This window comes from Neomonachus schauinslandi, chromosome 3 (genome assembly GCF_002201575.2).
Source record: "Neomonachus schauinslandi chromosome 3, ASM220157v2, whole genome shotgun sequence".
NCBI lineage: Eukaryota > Metazoa > Chordata > Mammalia > Carnivora > Phocidae > Neomonachus > Neomonachus schauinslandi.
The window spans coordinates 183,598,768-183,624,296 of NC_058405.1; the positions used below are offsets into that span (position 1 = coordinate 183,598,768).

General features: G+C 40.5%; 1 protein-coding gene across 2 annotated transcripts in view; it reads right to left on the minus strand.

The window, feature by feature from the left end:
* Positions 1-1,011: 1,011 nt before the first annotated feature.
* Positions 1,012-25,529, minus strand: part of TRIP12 (thyroid hormone receptor interactor 12) — a 140,041-nt gene continuing 115,523 nt past the window's right edge. Inside the window, exons 26-40 of one of the 2 annotated variants that reach the window (XM_021682990.2) lie at positions 25,070-25,143; positions 24,789-24,988; positions 23,888-24,015; positions 22,443-22,594; positions 21,628-21,770; positions 20,380-20,536; positions 18,762-18,860; positions 11,752-11,866; positions 11,298-11,452; positions 10,076-10,240; positions 6,535-6,699; positions 4,874-4,987; positions 3,064-3,158; positions 2,256-2,359; positions 1,012-1,554 (exon numbers count right to left, since the gene is read on the minus strand). In XM_021682990.2, coding sequence (XP_021538665.1) covers positions 1,358-1,554; positions 2,256-2,359; positions 3,064-3,158; positions 4,874-4,987; positions 6,535-6,699; positions 10,076-10,240; positions 11,298-11,452; positions 11,752-11,866; positions 18,762-18,860; positions 20,380-20,536; positions 21,628-21,770; positions 22,443-22,594; positions 23,888-24,015; positions 24,789-24,988; positions 25,070-25,143 — 2,063 coding nt within the window. In that variant the 3' untranslated portion in view covers positions 1,012-1,357. Of the gene's footprint in view, positions 1,555-2,255; positions 2,360-3,063; positions 3,159-4,873; positions 4,988-6,534; positions 6,700-10,075; positions 10,241-11,297; positions 11,453-11,751; positions 11,867-18,761; positions 18,861-20,379; positions 20,537-21,627; positions 21,773-22,442; positions 22,595-23,887; positions 24,016-24,788; positions 24,989-25,069; positions 25,144-25,529 lie in introns of both variants that reach the window. The other variant, XM_044913769.1, reaches the window with a different exon arrangement.

A 25,529-nucleotide genomic window follows, 5' to 3' on the forward strand; every position in this document is an offset into this window, starting at 1 on the left:
CCCATTTTCTTTCCACGTTTTATGTTCTTCAAGTTGCTATTATAAATTCTTTGAATAGCGAAATCAGCCATGATGCAAATCATGGAGACGTGACGATTTGCTTGCACTGAAATACATCTACACGATGGAAAGTTATGCATACAGCACAGAACTAAAAACAAAAAGGTGAAGCAAACTTTATTTATTTTCAGGTAAAAAGATTAACCTGATGGATTCTTGCAGATTTGAGAAATCAGGACATGAAACAACTGGACAGAGCATTGCTTACAGGTGCTTTTATCGGTGCCGAGACAAAGGCTGAACTGTTTGTCCCAAGTCAGCACTGGGGGCAGGGGAAGGGGAGTGTGGAAGGAAGAAGACTCTGAACAAAAACTTAGAACATTAAGGACAAGGGAGAAAAAAATTCTTTTACTCCAACGGAATGAAAACTGCGAATTTTGGTTAAAACGTTACATCAATTCAAAATGCTCTGGTCTTAGGATAATAAATCCCGGCCAGCCCGAGGTGCAGACTTTGTAACCTACAAAAGGAAATGAGCGAGCTTTCCCGGCCTCGGTCGAGAGGCTGCTGTGGTCGCCAGAATCACCGTGTAAACAGTCCTAAGGTGTCACTGGGAAAAGGCCAGCAATGCCCTACAGCTGGATTCAAACTAAGCTATGAGAGAAGTCTACCTAGCTACAAAGACTGAGTTATACTGACAATATATTTCTGTTCAATGCGTTTTAAATTATATCTTAATTTGAGAGAGAACATGGCACAACAGAAGCCCATGGCTAACGAGAATGGAACCAGCGCGAGTGCTGTATACAAAAGAACCGTGTGGACTGCAGACAGTACAGGACTCAGGGAGGGCAATGGAGGGGGGTTGGTAGTGGAAAGCACAGAGAGCTAACCTACTAGACCGTATTTGTCAAATACACGTGAGCTTGAATTTCTGTACTTATGTACAAGAGTTGTCTTTGGAGGAAACAAAACTGCAGACTTAGCTCGATGGATACACACAGCCCAGAATTAAACTGCACAGCGACATTTATTGTTTCAGCCTGGAAAAACATCCCTTTTTTTTAAATTTCACACAGCAAAGCAAGTTAAAAACTTCACTCATCAAATAAATGATAATTTAAACAAGAACTTGCTAAAGAAACCTCATCACAACAACGTTTTAGGGCCTGATCACTTTTAAGTCCATGGGGCCATTAATGAATATCAACCAAGTGTCTCTTGTATAATCTGCAAGCCGTTTTTCCTACAACAAGAAGGCGTAACATGTTTCCTTGACTCAGGTGATACATTTAGAAAAGAAATCATGATTTTTTTCTTTTGCTGTAACAGGCAGACGCTGCAATTCTCGTTGTGATCAGGAAAGATGGAACGACTGCTGCCCTTCTCTGGCTGCAATCAACAGTTTCTCACGCATTATCTCAATGCTCGAGTAGTCCGGCAACTTAAGATAGTTCACGCACGTCATGACAGAGGGCAAGAAGTCATCGGGGTTTTCTGTTGATTCGAATGTCTTCCGGACAATTGTCAAAGGTGGATTCAAACTCCGGAAGCCTGATGAAAGGGGAAGGAAGAGAGACCAAGGAACTTAGTAAGTTTGCAGGGTGCACACGGCCAACTCAGAGGAGAACATTTTCTTAGCCGGGAGAAGAGTCTGCCTGGAGTCCCAGACACACCCTTCTGCTACTCCTACCAGAAAACACCACACTGCCTCGCTGTATGGGGTTAGCACACACACAAGGTGCTCGTTCGTGCTTGCTTGGCAATTAAATCTACACATTCGATACATGTTTAGTGTATGGTGCCTAGTATCTGCTTTATTTACCATAAAAAGCCCTCGCATAATATGGAGGCAAACAGGTCCTTAGGCTTTCTGAGGTTTAAAACAGAGTACCAATTCAACTCCTGTTAGGACTGACTCACTGCTGGGAAAGTAGACTTTACAGTGCATTCTCATCCATTCTCATCTAAGAGTTTGTAATGTTCAAATGGCCTGAAGATCCGAATTTTATCTAGAAAGGTAGTATATGCTCATCAACAATCCTACTTCAGTGTGTTTAAGACAGTCCTTATGAATTTCCCTGCTGGCGATGGCTCTCATATACTGCAAACGAGGTGAACACTTAGAAGCATTATGATACTAGGGTAACTAAGAGGCCCTGTAAGTACAGAATATCCTGCTGTTGGTACTGACGTATCGCCTGTCTGCCTGTCCAACACACACACACATACCCACAGAGCAAAGGCATACCCACCTCCAACAGGCAATCTTGGGCTACCTGTCACAAACTGGAGAAATAACCTCTGCTGCTCATTATCAAAACTACTGAGAATCTCAAACAAGAACTTCACAGCCCGACTACAACAGAAATAAATAACCACAATTATTTCATCATATTAAAATACAGTTTTGAATCACCCCACAATGCAGACTCTCACAATTAGCTACACACTGTAAAAATTTAACTATGAATATCTATGAATTCACATTACAGTGTACTCTGAAATCAAACTGGTTTTTGTTGTCACAGCTGGAATTCAAATGTTGTAACAAGTAAGACTGGTCGGGGATTGTACAGATGTCTCCGTATTACTACACAGAAAAGTGCGTAATGGGGTGAGACCTGTGTTCCCTCCTCTCCCCCTCCCTGTTCATTTCTGCAGAAGTGCTTGAAAAAGAAATCTTTGGGTCCTAAGGTCTTAACAGAAATGAGGCCAAAATATCAGAGTCTCTCCTTTAAAATAGGCAGACAAATTTAGGGAGCCTGGGTGGCTCCGTTGGTGAAGCATCTGCCTTCGGCTGAGGTCATGATCTTAGGGTCCTGGGATCGAGCCCCTCAAGCAGAGCAGGGATCCTGCTTCTCCCCCTGCCCCTCTCCCCGCTCATGCCTATGCTCTAATAAATAAGTTAAAAAAAAAAATGTTTAAAAAATTAAAAATATAATAAAATAGGTAGACAAATTTGAAAATGTTTATAATGTGTATACATACACACACACACACACACACACACCACCAAATTCTTGACCTTAAGACAAAAAACCAGAGGATCCCACTACTTACCTGTCATGAGTATAACCATGATCTGGCCTGCAGCATTCCATCAGCGTCTTTGCATCCCAAGTGTCTGCTTTACTGCCACACAAGAGCTGATCCAGCTGTGTGTTTACACAACGGTAACAAATTACTACAGACATAGCTGCATAACTGAGTGAAAACTCACAGGACATGTTGTTTTGCAGTATGCCAATATAATATAGGTCTACATGTGCCAAATAAAAATATCATTTTCAGCATCAGAAAGTTCTGCCTAGGACCTCTTTTTATACAATGTGCTCTTCTACTGTATTTATAAAATCCATCTCCTCTTCAGCTGCATTAACAGGTACCCTGCCCATCTGCAGGGACTGGGTCCTAGAGAAACCTTTTATCGCCAACAAAACTTACCCAAGATAAACCCTTGGTTTAAGTTTTCCTAACTCTTCTCACGCCTTTACAGGCTTTCACTTGATAATCTACTTCTAACCAGGGACAGATCATAAATCCTGTTTCCTAGAAACACAAGGGTATACAGTAACGGAAGCCAAGACCCAGACTACTGAGCTGGAGAGAGAAGTGGGAGAAGCAAGCAGAAAGGAGATGCAGCAAATGGGCAGCTTGCTCACTTTGTAAAGCGAGGCAGAGGGTTGCCAGATGGTGGCTGGGGAGGCAAGGGGACCAAGCGAGCCATCACAGGGGGCACATTAGAAAGCAAAGAAGTGCTCGTGTCTCCTTGAAAAATCTAGCATCAGTTTCAAATTAAACCATCTTTTCTCTGGTTAACTGTCCATCTGCGGAATGACTGCGTACCTTGAGAAAATCCAATTCAGGGCATATAAAATTTAGTATCTACTATATGTCACCGACTGTCAGGTACTTTATGCACCCTGTTCAGTAAGATGGAGGTTATCGCAATTTACGGATGAGGCAGGCAGATCAGATACGATGACCTAGATAAGGTCATACGGTTAAGCGGTGGGGACCAAAATTCAATTCCAGGAGCAACACTTGCTGCTTTCAATTCCAGGCAACACTCATAGCCTCAAAGTGTCAGGTACACTACCTGCTTCAGTAAGTAGCAAATCAGAGTGGACATAAAAATCGTAAAGGAGATTACAATGCCAAGTCATTCAAAGATAGCTGGATTCAGCCGGTAATAGGGGTGTATTCTAAAGTTTCCACTCCAACAATAAACACAAGGGATTCCAAACTGTCGCTCCTTTCTATGCCATCTCATCACTAGCGAGTGGTTTTTCAGACTCTTGTTGCACTTAAGAAGGCTGGAAAACTGCACATATGCTCATGTCCTCCTTTCTCAACAGTACTTGCAACACTTCCTTAAACTTCAAGGACTGACTCCAATCATAAAGCAATGTCTCACCTAATCCAGGAAGTTTAGATTAAAAAAAGAAAAAGTGCACCCTCCTCTGTGTCACTTTCACTACTGTGGACCCAGGGTCCTCCTGGCCAGCCACAGTCCCGCAGACACCTGCATCCCATTCCCCCCGCCCCGGGCAGCACCCAGGGTCAAGTGACAACGAGGCTATGTGCTCACCATTCACACACAGACGCCACTCCCTAATAGTTGTTATATTTTTACATTTATATTGTATCATACTTTGTATTTAATACTCTTCTTTGTTCAGGAAATGATCTTTCCCAAACCTCCCACAACCCCCATCCCACCACCCCTACGACCCCCGCCCACTTGGTTTTTGTTGTCTGCAACAATCTTTAGCTAGATGGCAGAGAGACAGCCCACTAAGACAACTACAGATACACATGGAGCGATGCAGCAATGCGCATTTCCTTCTTTTAGACATAAGCTACTCACTTCTTCCGGGTAGAAGTACTGAAGATGACTAAGTGGGAAGACGGATTCAAATCCATCTCTGAAGGAATCGAATTGCCTGGAAACGCCTTCGTTTAGTGCCCAGAATATAACCAGCTGCAAAAAGAAAGGTCTTTTAGAAACTGTGACAAGATTTCATTTCTCTTTCCTATTCAGTATGTGGCAAAGTACAGTGAAATATACTTCCTGATCACTTAAAAGAATGAAAAAGAAAAAAACAAAACACAAGTTATTAAGTCTCTAAAATACCTCTCAGAAAACTGCATAAAAGATCACTCCCATCAACTTCTACCTGGGGCCTGGCCAATAAGAAAATGTAAAACAACAACAAACAAACAGAACAACCCATGAGCATTTATATTTAGTGTATTTTTAAAATTCATTTATGTAAAATCCCGATGGCACAGAATAGTACCTTACCAGATGAGAAGCAGATTAGAGTTTCCCAAGAGGACAAAATGTTAAGAAGTAAAGCTAATGTTTCAAGATTCACAATTACCAACTGTTAAGTGTTTTGAATTCTTAATGTGAAAATTTTAGATCTAAATCCTGAATAAGTTCTTAGAAGCCAACTCCTCTGCTGTGCACCTTCACTTAGAGAAAGGCCAACTGTGGAAATGCAGTCATGTGAAATTGAAAAGTAACAGAAAGCATCTGTTATTGGTCCAACATTATCTAGTCATCAGTGACTCTGGCTAACCCACTGGATTCAGGAAGTACAGGACATATTCAGATAGAAATGGAAACAAAAACACAAGCATTATTACAAATTATTTCCAGAGAACCTTAACGTGGATGTTAACTCATCATTTACCAGTAGGCTAAAATGTCAGCTTTCTCAAAGTGAGGAAAAGAAGCAGGTAGTATGAGCAGACAGTCCTCTGAATATTAAAGGGAGTGGGTATCAGTCACAGAACTGGTGGTGACACTAAATTAATACCTGAGGACCTCTACTCTCTTTCTCTACCAGATGAGAAAACCAGAGCCAACATTTTTCAGAGGTTCTACCTAAAATCCCACTGTAGGTTGCTGGAAAACCCAAGTCTGGGTGTAGATGATATTCTATCTTGAGCCCAGTGCTCTTCCCACTTAGGTCAGGTCAGAAATAAACCAAAAGAAAACTTTTCAAAAAGTAGTAATAAAGTCTATATAGGTTATAACTTAAAATAGAATTTTTCAATACAAAATAGTTTTCCCTTAATTTAGCAAATATAGTCAAGAACCATGAATTATCTCAAAGTCTTTGCTACCCCCATAAACTTGTGTGTGAATTCTATCAAGTTAGCTACTTTGATAGAAAGACAAAATGCAGTTTAGCAAGAACACAAGTGATGGCTCCTTTTCACTGATTTCTTTTAAATGAAGACAATGTGATGTTATTAGTTATTCAAGCTTGAAGAGAGCAAATCTGAGGTCATGATGAGGCCTCCTGAACTCTCGGCCGCATTCTCTCAAGTGCAGACGGGAAGCTAAGGCCTGAAGAAATGGATGTGATGAAGTGATCCTGGGTGCCAAGGGTCTCAGCTGGGTGGGAGAGACCGCTTCCCTGGACAGGCGCTCTCCCTCTCCCCCAGAACAGGGCCAACAGGAAGCCCCGCGGCCCCGCACTGGCCTTCTCCCCGAAGGGCGCCGCAATTACGTACTCTTAGATACTCCTCTAAATTGTGGATGGTGACTGGTATATCCTTTCCTCCTTTTTTCAGTTCGATGTTGGGAAACCCTGGCAGAGTGAAATCCAATCCTAGATCTTCAACTGAGCAGCCATTCATAGTCAGGGTTTCTAATGCATATTGTAGACTCTCTTTGGTCTAAAGAGGGGAGGGATGAGAGATGTCAAGCACAGTCATTCAGTTGGTTCTATGTTTATAAAACAAAAGATACGCTAATGCATGTTAAGGGTTCCTTCCACTCTTACAGTATTTCTTTTTGTGTCATCATCTACACATGAACAAGTCATAGATCACAAAGGAAATAACCTTAAGCACTTCAGAATCCAACTATTTTTATATGGGGAAAGATAAGATCACTTAAGTGTTCCTTCAAAATAAGATGTCTGTCAATGTGACCATATTTCAAATCAGATTTCACAGAAAGTCGTAATCACTTACGTGATGGTCAATTTAAGAATGGTTATAGAGCCAGACAAACTTTTCTTAAATTCTATATTAATCGTAATGAATCCAATTATATAGTTAATTACCATTCCTTAGTGCATTGTTTGTATTTACTCAAGTAATAATGCATTATTTGTGTTTATGGTTTCCTGTCTAAGGAATGGTAATTAACTTTCTCCCCCCTGCAAAGCTCAAGTCTAAGGAACACCCTGGAGATTCCTCATCCAATGACTTCAGGACTAGCACAACAGCTCTGTATGCACACAATAATGCTTCAGTGAAGAAAGGTTCCAACAAAGCCCTCAAGTCATACTCTAAAGACAACTGTTAAAAGCAATTTGTATTATTCGGTTTTTTAAATGCTTAAGAATATTTAGGCTTATATAAAATATGTATTTTTTTTAGATTTGAAACCAAAGACCAAAAGCAAAACTAAAAAATACTAGCTGAAAATGAAGGTATATGGCATAGGAGGAAGAAGCAAAATGGCTTTCCAAATTGGAAATACCTCCAAGTATGAAATTCCCAGGGGCTACACAGTCCAGGTGCAAGAAATTTGTCATTTACACACTAAAGCCAGAAGTCCTGATTTAAAATTAGTCATTTTTAAAAAGGAAATGAGGGGCGCCTGGGTGGCTTAGTCATTTAGCCTCTGCCTTTGGCTCAGGTCATGATCCCAGAGTCCTGGGACTGAGCCCCGCATCAGGCTCCCTGCTCAGCGGGAGGCCTGCTTCTCCCTCTTTCACTCCTCTTGCTTGTGTTCCTTCTCTCACTGTGTCTCTCTGTCAAATAAATAAATAAAATCTTTAAAAAAAATAAAAATAAAGAATATAAAAAATAAAAAGGAAATGAAAGCCACTGAGGATTCCAGATTAATTCAGAATGCAGAAAAGGAGATAGCACTAAGATTAAGGTATAATCTTAATCTGTCCTTCTCTGCAAAAGCCTGTGTTTAGGTCTCTCCTCAGCTTCAGGTGAATCATTTGATGACATGAGAAGGGAGGCCTTTCATTTTACGTTTAAGATATCCTTCAGAAAGACTAGTAATCATCATCTCTTGAATGTTCTCTGCTGGAAAGCTCTCAAAACTGCCCCCTCCCACCTCTCGCACAGATCAAGGTGGTCACTGCTATCCTAACAGAAAGTCTCTTCTCCCACAGCTAATTAAGAAACAGCTTATTTATAAAGGTTTGCATTATAAAATGCTATCATCGATAGGAATCTAGTATAGTGTCCCTGAGATATTTAAAAGGAATTCACTGTTCATTTCTTCAGACTTTACATTAAATCAAAAACTGGTAAGCTTTAGCCCATTTCCTATGTATCTTTTAAGAATTTATACTACCAAGTTTGTTCCATCTGTATACTTTATATGAAGTGAGGTGCTCCAGAATACCAAACACCACCATTCCTCATGCGCTGGATGAAAATTGGTTAAAACAACAGAGCAGTGTCCATGGAATGTGGTTTCTGTGCTATGCATTTTATACTTTTAAATTGACAACATCAAAAATAAAAATTAGATAAAGATTAGAAGAACAAATCTCAAAAAAGAGTTGAGGAAGGGAACAGGTGGCATACTGCAAAATGTGTAAGAGTGACAGCCCCAGAGCCAACAGCCGGCGTATGATTCTAGCTCTCCGCCCACGCTCTGGATCCGTGACCTTGGCCGCTTACTCGACCTATGGCCTTGGGTGTCTCACATACAAAAGAGGAATAACAGAAATACCTAAGTCTCCGAGGGGTGTTGTGGATTAAATGAGTTAATATACATGTGGAACAGCGCCTGAGTTTTACTTTCTTTCCCTCCTTTTTTGGGGCATTATTGATCTAAGAGATGATTCCTAATAAGATCGCATTCGTTTTTAAAATTTACAAAGTCAGTAAGCATAAAACTGATTCTAAAAATCCTAAGACAACAGATCTTCTATGGAAAAGATAGACTCGGCCTCTTTTAAGTGCCAATTTCTTTTAATAAACAAACTTATTCTCCAAAAATCACCACCAATTAATATGGGAGATAAAATTAATTCCCTTACAAATCACCTTCTTCTTTGATAATAAGGCATTCTAAAATCCCCATCTGCCGACAGCTCTTCTCCAGTTTATCAGGAGACGTGACACTTTACACAATTTATAAAATGGGAGTTGATTTAACACTGGGTCACGCTGCCTGCCCAAATATAGCTAATTGAATCTGTGCCACTGTTTCTTAAATATACCTTTGTCTTCTAATGTCTGATACAGAAAAACTATTAATCTCAGATTGGGTCAAATAATTTTTAATCTTATTAATATGTAAAGAATACACAGTAATGATATAAAGCTCAAGATTACCCATTCTAATAGAGAAGCCTCAACAGATATTACTAAGAAATAGTGAACACCCACCATGACCTTTAAACTATTTTCCTAAGATCTTTCTAGAAACAAATGGACTATTCCTAAATTAAGCTACCTTTCTGGAAAAACAATCTGTCCTGAGAATAGTTTTTATTGATTTAAATGCTTACTAAAAAAATTCAGTATGATACAGTATCTGACCAGATACATAATGCCCATCTAATATTTAATAAATAAGAGCCTTATGAGTTCAAGTCAGGAGTGTATTTCATTTGTCAATCAAGAGGTTTATTTATCACCTGCTGTTTTTATAGGTCATCTTTCCCACTGAGAAATCATTTCAAGTATTCTAATAAAAAATTAAACTCTTCTAAAATAATATAAGAAGTATATATAAGTAAAGTAATATAACATAGTAACTGCGTCAAATATAACCACTTAACAAAAACCTCATCTTGCAACAGTAAGAAACTGATCCACTTGACCATTTCCTCATCTTTTTTTTTTTTTTTTTTTTAAAGATGTTATTTACCAGAGAGAGCACGCATGCACAAGCGGGGGTAGGGGGGCGACAGGCAGAGAGAGGGAGAAGCAAGTTCCCCGTTGAGCAAGGAGCCCGATGTGGGACTCGATCCCAGGACCTTGGGATCATGACCTGAGCCGAAGGCAGACCCTTCAACTGACTGAGCCACCCAGGTGTCCCCATTTCCTCATCTTCTAAGCTTACCTGGGATTTATCTTGTTCAAGTCTTTTCTTCTGTCTGACAATGTCTTCTAGGTGATACACTGATCTGGCTACAACCGGGTCAATGTCAAACAAATCATGCGATGTCAGTGAAGTTTCCTGCCTCAGCATCCACTTATAAAAGGGTAAGCCAAGGGGAAGGTCCACCTGAAACGAAATATACAAAATATTCTAACAGTCACACTAAGCTTTTAGAATTGCCTCAGTTCTATAACTGACACTTTACGAGATTGTTTAAAAGGCTGAGTAATAATAACCACCCCTCCAAAAAAACATTTTAGAACTGTCTCTCTCATTATACACAATTGTTCCCATTTAAACCCAATTTGGGGCCCCGATATTGTGAAAAACTTAGTACACCAAAGAATCCTATTTAAACACTCACCCTGAAAAGCTTATCTATTCAATGATGGACATATATTCTCCATAAGGGTCTCCAAACTAAGACATGTTTATAGGAATCTTACTCTATTTGGGGCCGAGTAACTAAATTCCACTGTAGTTTGTATTACTGCACATTTGGGGGGGGGGGGAAGAGGTTAAAAAGAACCAACTAATTAAAACTGAAAAAATGTAACTTCTAAAATAACTGATTAACAACCCATTCTGTGGGCACAGCGAAACTGTGAGCTTGGAAATTTGACACTAGATGAAAAAAAAGGTCTTCTACATACTGACCAAGCATCTCAGAAAATGTGAGAAGAGGAAATGAAGAAAAGCCTGGCAACACTCAGACCTCTGTTAATACTTAGTTCACAGGTTATTTTCCCTCTGGCACTCCAATGATGACTTACTGCAGTTCAGCTGCAGAAAGCTCAGGCTTTCCTAAATCAATTAAAAATCTAATAACAAATACTTTAAAACCACCCTTCACTCACGTTGCCTGATTCTCTGGACCCTTGCTACTGAAGAAATGGTTCGTAACAGCACTTTGGCATCACCTGGGAGCTTGTATGAAAATGTGGTATCTTTAATGAGAAAAGCAGCAAACAAAAAGAAAAAAGAAAATGTGCAATCGTGGGCCTCACCCCTGAGCCATTGAAACCAAATTAGCATTTTAAATAGACTCCTCACGTAATTCATATGCACATTAAAGTCTGTGAAACACTGTTTTAAAATACAGCATGGAGTGCAGGGGATTAAGATACTTTCAGAATACACAGATACAAAAAAATCGTAGACAAGCAAATAATCCTAAACTTACCAATCTGAAATCCATGATAGCCTTGGCCATTAATTTTCCTAAGAAGCGAAACTTCATCTTAACCTTTGCGATGTGAGCTGGCTTAGCCGTCCTACCAAAGGGAAGCGCAAACAGGCCCTGGAGGTTTTGAATATACTTGGTCCCTTCTTGGCTTCCTATAAAATGAGCAAGTCACAAAACTTTAGATGCTATTTCCCAAAACAAAACAAGACAAAACCGGGTAACTAAGAACATCTAAGAAATTCAGTATTCTCAAAAATCAGATCACGGAATGAAGTCCTTTAGAGCTGGAAGGCTCTCCCTAATTTGATAAAAGAGAAAACAAAGGCTAGAAGTTGAATTAAGGTCAGACACCATGGCCCTCTCCTAGAAATTCAATCTGTTTAATGAATTATAAAGGCCCTTCTACCTGATCTGAAAAACACAAACTGACTGCCTCACAAATCAATCTTACCTTTTGGATTGCTAAGAGTCACTTCTTCACCTCTCCAGAGACCCAAGTCAGCTCTCTGTAGTTCCTGAGATACAAGTGCATAAAACTCCAGTGTAGGCCCAAGACCTGTACCAACCTACAGAAGAACAAAAGTAGAACAATTTCAAATTTTCAGAGTTTACGCTGCCTTTTTCTTGGGCCAACCTTTTTGCAATATGGATACTAACAGCAACTGTGTATTTCATGCATCATTCCCCAAACTGTCCTGATGGTGCTCCTCCAGGCTTGGTCGCCTGGAACAAGAACGAGCCACCCTTTGTTACTGCCCAGGACCCTCACATTCCCATCATCTGCTTCAGGCTTATATACTGACGGTACCTGTGCAGCTCTCGCACCCCCGGCGAATAAGATGGCTTTGTCTGAGGATGGAGCTCCTCCCAGAGCCCCCTTGGGTGAGCTCTTAGCCTGAAACCAGCTCAAATATCATCTCAGGAGAAGCTTCCTGTTTGCCCAGTGACTCTGCTCCTTTTTCTCTAGGACTTGTTGTTCAGCGACTTCTCACATCACATCACACTGCCACAACTTCAGTATGTGTTTGCCATTTCTCCCTCGAGGGCAATTTTAATTCACCTCTGTACCCTCGGGAGTGCCCGGACACACAGCAGCCGCTGAACAGTGGTTTGCTGAGTAACACAGGGCTCAGAGAAGGCCAGACCCATGCCAGCACCCACCAGGCTCACTTAGCCTCAGAGCATATGTTGGGGCTTCTCAAGCCCCACGGTGCCCTGGAAGCTCCTGAGAGCTGTATCAGTATGTACACATGGAGATGGTGAGCATGTCCTAAAGATTCTTGTCTGACACGTCTGGTTTAGAGCCTGGGCATTGGTATTTTTAAAACCAGCCTTGACGTGACTGTCCATCTTTGAATGAAAACAACTCCTCCATGATCATGGAGGCATCCCATGTCCACGTTCATAGCCTAGTTATTCCTTCATGTTCTATCAAGACCTACCAGCTCGGACCATAAATCAGATATCCAGCTAACGACAAGTTAATATCATCGTTTATAGGCTACATCAAACCACCATCCTGGTCAAGAGAACTAGAGTTCACTTAGAGATTATTCGCAAATAATGGGTATTATCATTACCATAGTTACTTTTAAAAAGTATCCAAACTAGCTTAACAGATTAGATGCAATCCACCAAATATTTCACTCTAACTTTGCAAACAGTGACATATCAGGTTGGATGTGGTGACACCTTCTGGAACCACCCTCGTTCCCTTTGTTAGTATTCCATAGCAGTAAATGGAATGGCACCTGCATTTGCCCAAGGCTCCAACAAAACCTTGGCTTTTCTTTTTTTTTTTTTTTTCTTACCCCGACATCCCAACCCATCATTCAACACTGTAAGCCCCGCTTTCAAAATATATTCCGAACTGGTCCCTTACCTCATCTACTGCTAGAGCCTCCTGCATGGTCTCTGCACCAACGCTCTCGGCATCTCCTAGTCTAGTCTCACAGTGCTGAGAGACCTCCCATCTCACTCAATGCAAAAGCTCAAGTTCTTCCACGGCCTGCACGACCTCGGTGACCCCTCCCACAGCTTGACTCCTACTCTAGCCAGTCATTGTGCAAAGGGCCAGGGGCTTTTGCTTCTCTGTTCTTTGCTAGAGACACCCTTCCCTAAATGCTAATGACTTGCCTCGGCTCAAACGTCCTCTTAGACCACCCTATCTCTTCTTCATAGCAATCCATCTTGTTTTTCTTTATTTTTCTTCATCATGCGGCCTAACATATACATATGCGTAAGTATGTGAAAAAAAAAAAAAAGTTCTGTGATGGTAGGAATTTTGTGGAGGAGAGGAAGGAAGGGAAAGAAGGAAGGGAAAGAAGAGAGGCCAAGAGAAAAGAAAAAAACTGCAATAACATCTGATATCCACCAGATGGTGCTTTAGAAACAATTTTTTCCCCTCCCTTTAGCATAATTACCCTCGGCTAAATAGAAATCACAAATCAGATCAGTCTAATTCCTTCATCCAAGGAATGGGCTGTTATTTCTAAAGGTAAAACAGACTTAAAATATTAAATGGCATGAGTATCACTGTAAACACATCATCACTGCAAATCTGTGAGGGTGGAAGGAGGTCAAAGCTGATCTGGAAATTCACCCCGTACCCTGGGATGGCCAGTGGCCCTGTCATAGATCAACCTGATCTTTTCAGGCATCTCTTCTACTCAGCCACTCCACTAGAAAGGTAGGTACTTTGGTTTTGCTTCGTTTGTTTTTTAAAGGAAGGAAAAGTATAAAGCTCTAGAAGTAAAAACACAGAAAAATGAGTTTTGACAACTTGTCTGACTCAAAACTTTTGAGTCTTTGCCTTTCAAAAGCTAACACATACTAGCGCTTAACACGTGACAATGTTCTATTGTTAGTCAATCTACAGCACAGGATGAGAAAGGCCCATCTCTTCTGCCCCTGTTGAGGCATCACCAGGACTTTACAGAACCCCCCCGGCATCAGGGTCAGTTAGCGCTGATGCCAGGCTCCACAGTCCACACTCTTAACACTTCACCCGCCCGAAGCTTGGTCACTCGTAGCCCCAGCCAATTCTGGGGCCTAAAGACTCTCTGAGCCCAAAGACTGGTTTACCAATCATTCCCTGTTCAAGATGGGGCCCATTTGGATTTTTTTTTTTTTTAAAGATTTTATTTATTTATTTGACAAGAGAGAGACAGTGAGAGAGGGAACACAAGAAGGGGCAGTGGGAGAGGGAGAAGCAGGCTTCCCGCTGAGCAGGGAGCCCCATGAGGGGCTCGATCCCAGGACCCTGGGATCATGACCTGAGCTGAAGGCAGACGCTTAATGAATGACTGAGCCACCCAGGCGCCCCTGGATTTGATATTTTGTTTTTTGTTTTTTAAAGTTTTTTATTTATTTGACAGAGAGAGACACAGAGATAGAGGGAACACAAGCAGGGGGAGTGGGAGAGGGAGAAGCAGACCTCCCGCGGAGCAGGGAGCCTGATGCGGGGCTCGATCCCAGGATCCTGAGATCATGACCTGAGCCGAAGGCAGACGCTTAACGACTGAGCCACCCAGGCGCCCCTGGATTTGATATTTTGAATCAGGATTCTTCTAGAGCTACTCTGAAGTCTTCCTAATGGCCACCTGCACACTTGTATGGTTGAATCTGATTTACAACCTGAGGCTCTTTGTATACAAAAAGTCAGTACTCCTCCCAAGCCTTATTCCCCAATGATCCTCCTAGAATCTTCTCCATAATTAGTAGGTAGGATCCAGCAATGAAGATTATAAAATGATGATTTCTGTATCAGTAACTCAATCCTGATGACCTAAGAACGATCAATGTGATGCTATTCTGAACCTGTTTAGGTTCCACGTGAGATGCAATTTGAACAGAACCATGAAGGATGCGACAGGGAAGGAAAGACATTCCTGGCAACAAAAAAATATACTGGAGTAAAAAAGTAAAAATCAAAGTTAAAATAAACTCAGGAAAAGAAGTCAGCTGGAGCAGAGGTCTTGCAGTTTTATGAAGAAGAAACCGGAGCATGTAAACATCTAAAAACCTGTATCCTATGAGCAAGAAGCACGGTCCCAATCAGGGTGGATTCAAAAGACCATTCCAATTTCTTATCCCAGCAGTCAAGGCCTCCACTCCATCTCCCTCTGTCCCATCACTTCCAGAGCATTTACTCCTGCCCCTCACCACCAAGCCCAATCCTTTGCTAGAGCCACAACCTTTGGTCCCCTAATTCTCTCACTCACTTCCATTAAGGTCTAACTCTGTGACCCTGCCCACACACTCCTGGGACAGTAGGACTTGTCTGAAAGCCTCATCCACTTGATACCTACGCCACTCATCAGCCATATGCACTGTAATCAACTACACTGTAATCCTTGGACTACAGGAACTCTGCCACAACCCGGATCCCTAGCATACTGTACACCTCCCAGGTCACAACTACTTCAAGTTTTCGTTTTCATGACTAAGTAACACTCAAAATAACTTTTCAAAAGTCTTAATGAGATAAAAATGCCTAAGAAAAATCAAAATCATAATTAAAATTCCTTGGATAAGCACAGGTAATACTGCAGACTGTTAGAGGCTGTACTATAACTCAGATTTTAAGACAAGAAAACTGAGGCATCTATAAAAGTTTTAAAAGTCAAACATTCTCAAGTTTTGTCTTAAAAATATTCAGGGGAAAGAGGGAGGAAAGTATCCCCAAGAGACTCAGTATTTCCTAGTTAAAATATAGAGAAAACCATTATTTGAATCTTTTGATGGACTGTCCAGGCTGTTTAAAAAGAAGTAAATGACAAAGGTTAGAATAGAAAGGAAGTAAAATCGTATTTTTCACAGCCGACACAACTGTCCAACAACACAGCTTAGCAAACTGCAGCTCTGGCCCACTTCCTGTTTTTGTACCATCTGCAAATCTAAGGGTGGTTTTTACAATTTCAGTGGTTGAAAAAACGTGAATATTATCTCACCACATGTGAAAATTATATGAACTCCAAATTTCATTGACAATAAAATTTTGTTGGAACACGGCCAGGCTCATTTGTGTAAGTACGGTCTACGGCCATTTTCCTGCTTGTACAACAAAGGCAAAATGGAGTAGTTGCAAGGGAGACTGTAGGGCCCACAACCCCTGAATATTTTATCCAGCCCTTTCCAGAAGTTTCCCAAACCTGGGTTCTGCAATAATCCTAAATGATCTATTAAAAAGTTATTAGAACCAGTCATTATCAAGGTCACATAAAATAAAGTGAAGATTAAAAAAACCAACTGTATTTCTACAAACTAAAATAAGGAGAGTATCCTTTTCAACATCATCACAAAACATGAAATTTTGGGTAGAAATTTAATAAAATATGCACATGGAAGACCTCTCTATAAGTGAAAACTGCGAGAGAGAAAAAGGCCTAAACAAATGGAAGTCTACATGGTGCTCAAGAACTACAATATATGTCAATTTTCTCCCAAACTGACCAAAATTCAACACAACCCCAATCAATATCCTGTGAGACCTTTTGTAGACACTGACAAGCTGATTCTAAAATTTACATGGAAATACTGGGGAATGGGAAATAACCAAAACTTTGACGAAGAAGTTGGAGGGCTCACACTACCTGCCTTCAAGACTAACTATAAAGATATAGTAATCAATGGGCGCCTGGGTGGCTCAGTTGGTTAAGCGACTGCCTTAGGCTCAGGTCATGATCCTGGAGTCTCAGGATCGAGTCCCGCATCCGGCTTCCTGCTCAGCAGGGAGTCTGCTTCTCCTTCTGACCCTCCCCCCTCCCATGTGCTCTCTCTTTCTCATTCTCTCTCTCAAATAAATAAATAAAATCTTAAAAAAAAAAAAAAGATATAGTAATCAAGACAGTATAGATTAATAAAAAACAACAGAAAATCGAGAAATAGATCCAAATATTCACAATAGACTCATTTTCAAAAAGAGGTGCCAAGGTCATTCAATATGGGAGAAGTATGCCTTTTCAAACAAATGGTGCTGGAAAAATGAAACAGCCCATATTTAGAAAAAAGCAAAAATATCCTTAACTCCTTACTTTATGCTATATATAACTAAAAATGGATTATAGGCCTCAGTATGAGAGCCAAACTATAAAACTTCTAAAAACACATGGGGGAAAAAAAATCTCTGAAAACCAAGGGTGAGGGGAAAATTTCCTGGGATAAAAAAAGCACAAACCAGAAAAAAAAATTTTTTTGATAAATTGGATTTCAACAAAATTAAAAACTTCTGCTCTTCCAAAGACATTTCATGAGGAAACTGAAAGATAAACTACAGACTGGAAGAAAACATTTGCAAACACTTATTTCAAAAAGAACCTGTATCCAGAGTAATAAAGAACTCTTAACAACTTAATCATAAAACACGATGATGGAAACATGGATGGACACTTCTCCAGAGAAGATATATGAATGGTTAGTAAAACAATCAGAAAAATGCAAACAGAACACAATGACATACCACTGTAAACCCCCTGGAATACCCCAAATTAAAAAGATAAGACCTGAGGGCTGGTGAGCATGGCAAGCAACTCAAACTCCCAAGCTCCATCGCTGGTGGGAATGGGAAATCACAAAGCTACTTGGAAAAACAGTTTGGTGTTTCTCATAAAGTAAAAACATATCTTACTAAGTAACTTAGCAATTCATCCCTGAAGAATTTACCTAAGAGAAATAAAAACATATGTCTATACAAAGACTTGTACCCAAATGTTCACAGCAGCATTATTCACATAAGTGTCAAAAACTGGAAACTACAATGTGCATCACCTGGTGATGAAACATTTCCTGAAGTATCCATACAACAGACTCTTATTATTTGTGATAAAAGGAAACAAACGATACCTGCAACAGCATGGATGAATCTCAAAAGCATTATACTAAGTGCTACAAGAGTAACACCAATGGCTACATACTGTAGGATTCCACCTCCTATGGCATTTGTAAGAAAGACAAAACTACAGGACAGAAAATAGACGCCAGTTGTCTGGGGGTCAGGGGGAGGGTGCGAACCACAAAGTGGTCTAAGAGAGCAGTTTGTGGTGATGGGATTTTTTTCTTGATCTTGATGTGGTAGTGATCCCAGACCGAATGCATCAGGACATCAGAATTTGTACAACTAGAACTGTACATGTTGTAAGTGTGCATTTATTATACAGGTTATATCTGATTTTTTTTAAAGGCAGTTCAAACATTTTGAAAGGTATGCTTAAAACATCCTTTCACTTTATCAACCTAACAATTATACAAACGTTTGCTCTTACGCAAGAAAAAAAATCCCGTCTTTTCCTATACAACTTAATCTTGGAAACTGGAAAGCTTCGACCTTCCAAGATCATCCAAAACAGAGCAAATCTCCAGTTTTAGATAAATTTCCAATTGTCTTTTAGAATTTCAGGGGACCAACAAAGTCTTATTGAAGGCACAAATTAAGTCGAAAACCATCCACGCTCATGAGCTCACCTCATTTTCATACTGGATTTCTAACATGGCCCGGGAGCTACCCAGATCTTGCATCACAGACTCCGCTTGCTTCAGCAGCTCCTCTCTGTTCACAGTACGCTAAAAAACAAAGTACAAAGGTGAGGAAATGATGCTCATATTACACTTTAATAATAAACAGGTGGCATTTCTCGCAGTGCAAGAAAAAAAACCAAAAATCAACTGTTAAAAATTTATTTATTTGAGAGAGCGCGCACAAGAGACAGTGCGCATGTGTATGCTCGAGTGCGGGAAGGGGCAGATGGAGAGGGAGAGAGAGAATCTTAAGCAGATTCCAAGCCCAGCATGGAGCCCGCCAAAACCAAGAGTCGGACGCTGAGCTGGCTGAGCCACTCACACTTCCCAAGACTATTTCTATAAAAGCACACCTCAGAAAAGGTTAAGAAGTAGCTGCATTGCTACAAACATGGACAGCAAAACTAGAAGTTAAGTGTAAATATTATGGAGCCCATGGCAGGTTCACAAAGTTCAAGGTGGATAAGAAAGGCTCTCTGTAACCTTGCCAGACAGCAGTGCAAGTCAGAGCTCCAGCTGCATGGCATCTCTCTGGGCACATTTACAGTTACATATGGAGAGATCGGTATGGGGATGGCAGGTGAGACAGGTGAGCTGAAACCTCCTGGCCCCGACCTGCAGAGATCCTATAAGCACAACTACAAACATCTACTACTGAGATTCCTGGGGACGAGACAGGTTCTGCTAGATTTCCAAACTCCACCAACGACCACCACTGACACAATCCTAATGATACAAATCTAGAAACAGCAAGGCTTTGCAGAACAGACAAAAAGTGTTAAGGTTTTTTTTGTTTTGCTTCTCATTCCTTCTAACCCCTCTTTTAATGTCATTACTAATGGCTCTCAGGAGTCTTAGAGTTACAGGTTTTGGAAAGACAGACTTGAGTAAGAATCCTCAGCACAAAAGAGGAACACGAACAGAGTCATCAGAAGTAAAAGGTGGTGCAGTGTCAGAAATGGAGGACGGGGTCCCCGCTGGAATGGCTCAGAGCGGGGCGGTCATAGCTCTGAATGTGGAGCCAAGATGAGAAGCCCAGGAAGCTGAGATCAGCAACACAGGGGCTGACTAGGCTTCAGCCGGGAATCCCATCAAGAATCTCGTTTCGGTCATCTCTGATCAGAGTGATGTGCGAAGGGAAGAAAGTGGATCTGGTTAATTCTACCTATTGCATAAAGGATCAATTATAAAAGGGAGGCTACAGTGTGAGTTCCTAATTTAAAAAAAAAAAAAAGAACCCTTGCTGAGAGAAGACAGGATTCTTTCTTGGCACAAGAGTTAATGGCAACCAAGAAAAAAAGAACTGTAGAAATTATTTCAGAAACGGGGGGAAAAAAGGACTCTTAACTTCAGGATGAAGAATCACAGACAGGCTGGTTCCAAGAGCTTGACAGGAAAGCCCAGTTGCTCCAGGGGAGCAGACAGACAAGGAGAGAGACGGCTGTGACTGAGGGACGGCTCTGCGCCACCAGGCACTGCTCCCATGCATCACATCTCTAGTGTTCCCGTTATTGTCAAAAGCTCGGTGCAATTTACCTTTACATATTTTGGGGGAGAAACTTACTTTTTTTCTATCCAATCTAGGTGCAACTCTGCTATCTTGAGAATCAGACTGGTTGATTTCTGGGTTGGTATCAAGTAATCTTTGCATTGCTCGGTCCCGATCAAATGCAGTTACGTAAAAAAGCATTTGCCGGGTATCAAAAGGGAAGAAAAATGGGCTGTAAAAAGATGCAACACAGATTATCTGAATTAGAATCAGAAACCATACAAACCCCTACATTAGAAACAACTTTTGATATGATACAGAAATAAGAATTATAAATAGAACCAATAAAAACGGTCTAGGCAAACTAATTTTGAAGAAATTTCGTAATTCTTGATGAAATCTCTAAGTGATCAAGTAATAATGCATTAAGCAGCTTTTCTCTGTGAAATATGAAATTCAACTATTAAAAATCCTATACTTTACATCAGGTCTATTTAAGATCTTTACTCTACCCAAAGACCTTCAGGAAGTATAACCTGTCTAGCAAACCCTGTTTTTAAAATATGATCACCGCTTCATGACACTGCCAAGCCATCCCTGTACCACATACACAGAAATAATAATAATGGCTTTACTAGCTCATGATTTTCCTCCCAGCCCCGGCATTGCTAAGTCACTCAAACCAGCCCAAAAGCCATGCTGATTTCCAAAGAAGGAACCCCACAGTAGTATTAGGTTCTACTGCCTCTTGATGTAGGATTTTGGAAGTTCTTGACACAGAACTGCTAAAAACACTTCCTATGGTGATGCCAATATTTACCATCTGTTCTGTCGCACATGGGGAGCCACATAAGGATGTGGCTAATGTGACTAAAAACTAATTTCTAATTTACTTAATTTTCCTTGATCTAAATATAAAAAGATGTATGTGGCTACTGACTACTGTATTGATCTGTACAGTTCTATGGTCTCTGAGAATTTAAGTCTGGACCCAAACAGGCTCAGAAAATCAAGCAACTATACCTTTGGAGTCCAACTTTATGAAGACAGAGGATTTTAAGCTCTTTAAATATCCTTGCATACTTTCCTGTTTCATATATACAGACACATACTGTCACAAGTAGATCTTATATTAACCCCAGCTAGAGGCACCTCCTCTAGATAGATAGCTACACTAAATATTAAGCAAGCTGTGATCAAATATGATGTTCCTTAAACACATTCAAATAGGTTCAGTGAAGACTGTTCTTGAAACAAAATATATTAAGACCAACACAACAATAACATACTCCCAAGTCACTATTTCAGAAATGATCATCTTACCAGGTTTTTCCTAGTTCAGTAAGCCATGTTGGGATGTTTCCTGTCATGATTACTAAAGGATCTTGAAGCTGCCTATTTGCTTTTGCTGTCAACTTACTGTTAATAAATTCACTAGTTGGAATAATCTCCTTGCACATTGCATTTTGTAAAACGTTAAAAAAAAAAAAAAAAAGGTCTACATGTAGTAAAACATTAGGATTATATTCACTAACTCTTTATCTCCAAAAATGTATGCAGAGTGCCTAGATTTCACCTGGTTCCCAATATACAATATATAGCTTCTCACTCGAGTGTCTCAACCTAAATGACAATTTCTACAATGCATAGCTCAAATACCACAACCCCTACAGGCCACTAGTACTGACCCAATCACTGATGTGACAGCTCATGTTCTGTGCAAGGTCAATTCTGTCATTCTTCCCTATATTATATAAATGTCAAAAGTAGCACTCAACTTCCACTTGACTTTTTACTTAATATATATTTCAACTCAGACAAATGAACTTTTGCTTAAATGTACTGAAAGAATTCTAACTATGAATTCACACTCATTCTTCACGTTGTACCCTAACTTGATACAAGTCACAGCTAGGAAGAACACTAATCCAAGAATGTAGGCCAGCAACAGAAAGTGGGGGAGAAGCTCCAACTGGTAAGTACGCTGTATTTCACTGGGCTATGATCCCCACATTTAACTGAATCATTTGGTCTGTTTCTAGTACAACAAAAATTCATCAACCACTGACAGTAACTACAGGTAACGTGCCATGCACAACATATAATGGGAAACTCCATAAGCAGGCCACATTACTCACATCATACAAGTAATACCAGTATCGACTGATGGCATGTAAAACTCTTAAAAGAAGAATCACATCTAATGACGGGTCTTCAAAAGTTATATTTTCAGGTGGTGTGGATATGAGGTAAACTTCTAAAGGATTTGATACCGATGGGCACACTCCATCTAGAGGGCAAAAGATCAAAGGTAAGGTGTGATCAAAGTTAGAAAGGCTGTGCCGAGGAGCTGGTGTCATCTATCACCCCGAAAATAGTAACCACAAGCTGTGAGGCTCTAATGTTTGGTATCCCTTTAGAGTATTGATCGCTTGAACATTTTTCCCTTTATCTTACGCATAAATCATACAGGCTTATGCAAATTTTGCTTTCCTCCCATATCCAAATAAACTGTAAAGGAGAAAAACTGACTCATTTCCCATTTCTTCTTTTCAAAAGAAGCAACGGCTAAGAATAAAACGGCCAGAGAAGAATAAAGACAAAATGTTTAAATTTAAGTTCAGTTTTATATAAATTCCCTGGACTTTTAATTTTTATATCCAGCTTAAAATGGCCACGTAAAATAGACAAATATTCCCAACTGTAAATCTTAGAGATTTGGTTATCTAATCCAAGGCTTAGCATAGGAGAGATTGTGATAGTTTCCAAGGGGATCTATGATTCTTCTCTTCTCAGATTTCACTAAGTAATAGCTTGGGCAGGGGGTCAGGGGTTGAAACTGTTGCCATTTACTTTTAGGAATTAAAAATCACAACACTATCACTACCATAAAAGAAAGGGCAATTTTTAACATCAAAAACATAGACATAAAAACCTCATAATAAAAACCCTTTATAATAGAACTTAGTTTTATGAAAAACAAAACACAACACTATTATAATGTCCTTATTTCTGTGGAGCAGGAAAAATTCCAGCAATTGACACCATTTTGTTTGGAATTCCCGGATAGGGATGGTCTCCAAGAATGACCCTGAGCCAAAGCTAAAGCATTGCTACCATCACATAAATGGCGGAGGGGGGTGGCTGGGGGAGCACACTCGGACTGGAAGGAAATACTACAAAAGAAAAGAAATCAACTGGGACATGCTACTCCATTCTGTACTCATTATACTACCTGGCAAAACTTTTCATTCTCCCTATAATTGTTAGATTATTATAAATGACAAAAGTGAAGGGCCTGCCTGACCATGATCAGTCTTTTTAGTAAATGTGTTCTACTAATGAAATTTGTTTTAGCCTTCATGAAAACATAAATTTTTCATGGAACGAGTATGAGTTTTTCCCAATTTTCTTCCCAAATTTAATTTTGCAGGTACTAAATTTTTCATTTGTGGTAATCTCATCTTTTCTACATTATATCCAAGGGTTTCACTGCTAGATATAAATCACTCCTTTAAAACTTCCACGACAAGAAGGCTACTGCCCCACGGCAATTTGTTTTCCCTCCCATGTACCAACTTACCATGCCATAACTCATCGTGCTTTTTTGCATTTCTAGGGGATGTTTTTGTTGGAGCTGTTTGGGCTCTTCCTCTTTTACCACCAACACAATCTTTATTACTTTCTTCATCCTCTCTCACGGGTTTGTACCTAAATTGATTGGAGAGTATATAAACTAAATGTAGATTTTAAAAATAAAAACTATTCTACAGGGGCCGAAGTGTGACCCACAGACACCAGAGTTACCAGAACTCTGAGATCTATCCTGTTTCTCCCTACTTATGGATTTGGAGAATTACCAATGGCACTGTTTCGAGAAGAGACCACAAAGAGTCCACTATCCCAGGAGGGGCCACCTGAGGAACTCTGCGGGTGGTTCACAGAAGAATGGCTCTATTTTTTACGTGGAGCCCAACGTGGGGCTTGAACTCACAACCCTGAGATCAAGACCTGAGCAGAGATCAAGAGTCGGCCGCTCAACCGACTGAGCTACCCAGGCGACCCGGAGACTGGCTCTCTTTAAATCTAAGTAGCAGACATTAACAAACAATGCAGAAAGCTGCATCCAAATGCCTCTAAGGGCACAGAGATGCCAAGCTTCTTATTACCTAAAGGAATGTAATCTTCTGGAGACGTTTTTCTCTTGTTTAAGACCTGAAACGAATCTAAAGAGCTGACTTAAACTATGATTATTGCCCACGAGCACATGTTTTCTCGGAGACATAATGAAGGCAAATACACACGTACACGTGTGCACATGCATGCATTCACATACACAGATAAAATATTTGAAGTGGCTTTTAATAATAAAATGTAGGATTTGGGTCCCCTTTCCTTACGTAAGCCAGCCATTAATATGAATTCCAAAACAAACAATATATCGAAGCTGATGACAAAGCAAACGAAGTCAGTTTCAGACTTGCCATATTGTATGAGTCTTTGTCCAAATACCAGCTCTCCCCAGAGGGTTGCTCTCATCGTCCGTGGACTCCCGCTCGTCCTCGGCCTGGATACTGAACTGCCGGACTGCCTGATACACGGTCATATTATACGGTAGCAAATGCTCTCCAATGTAGAACTGTAGCCTGTGCCTTACATTGCCGGAATTTAAGAACTGAGCGGCCTGAATGAAGCAAAAGAAAACCCATTTAAGCTCCAGGCACTGAACTGTGTGCATGACAACATGGTGAGAATAGCACCTTACCAGAGACTCGTCTATTTCCTCGTCAGAGCCATCATCGTCACTGTCTTCATCATCTTCTCGTACTCTTCCATACCCTGAGGACCCAAGAAGGCTGTTAAACTCCTAGCAATTGTCCATGGCAAAGAAAAGCCCACGCGTATTGGTTAAACTAACATACTCTTAGAAAAACGTGCATATTAAACTGTGACCGATGAAGCAGAAAGAGCTAAGAAAATTGTCACCTACAAAGCACCATTTCTACTACATTAGGTTCCAACAAGATAAATGAACTCGGGCGCCTGGGTGGCTCAGTTGGTTAAGCGACTGCCTTCGGCTCAGGTCATGATCCTGGAGTCCCTGGATCAAGTCCCGCATCGGGCTCCCTGCTTGGCGGGGAGTCTGCTTCTCCCTCTGACCCTCCCCCCTCTCATGTGCTCTCTCTCATTCTCTCTCAAATGAATAAATAAAATCTTTAAAAAAA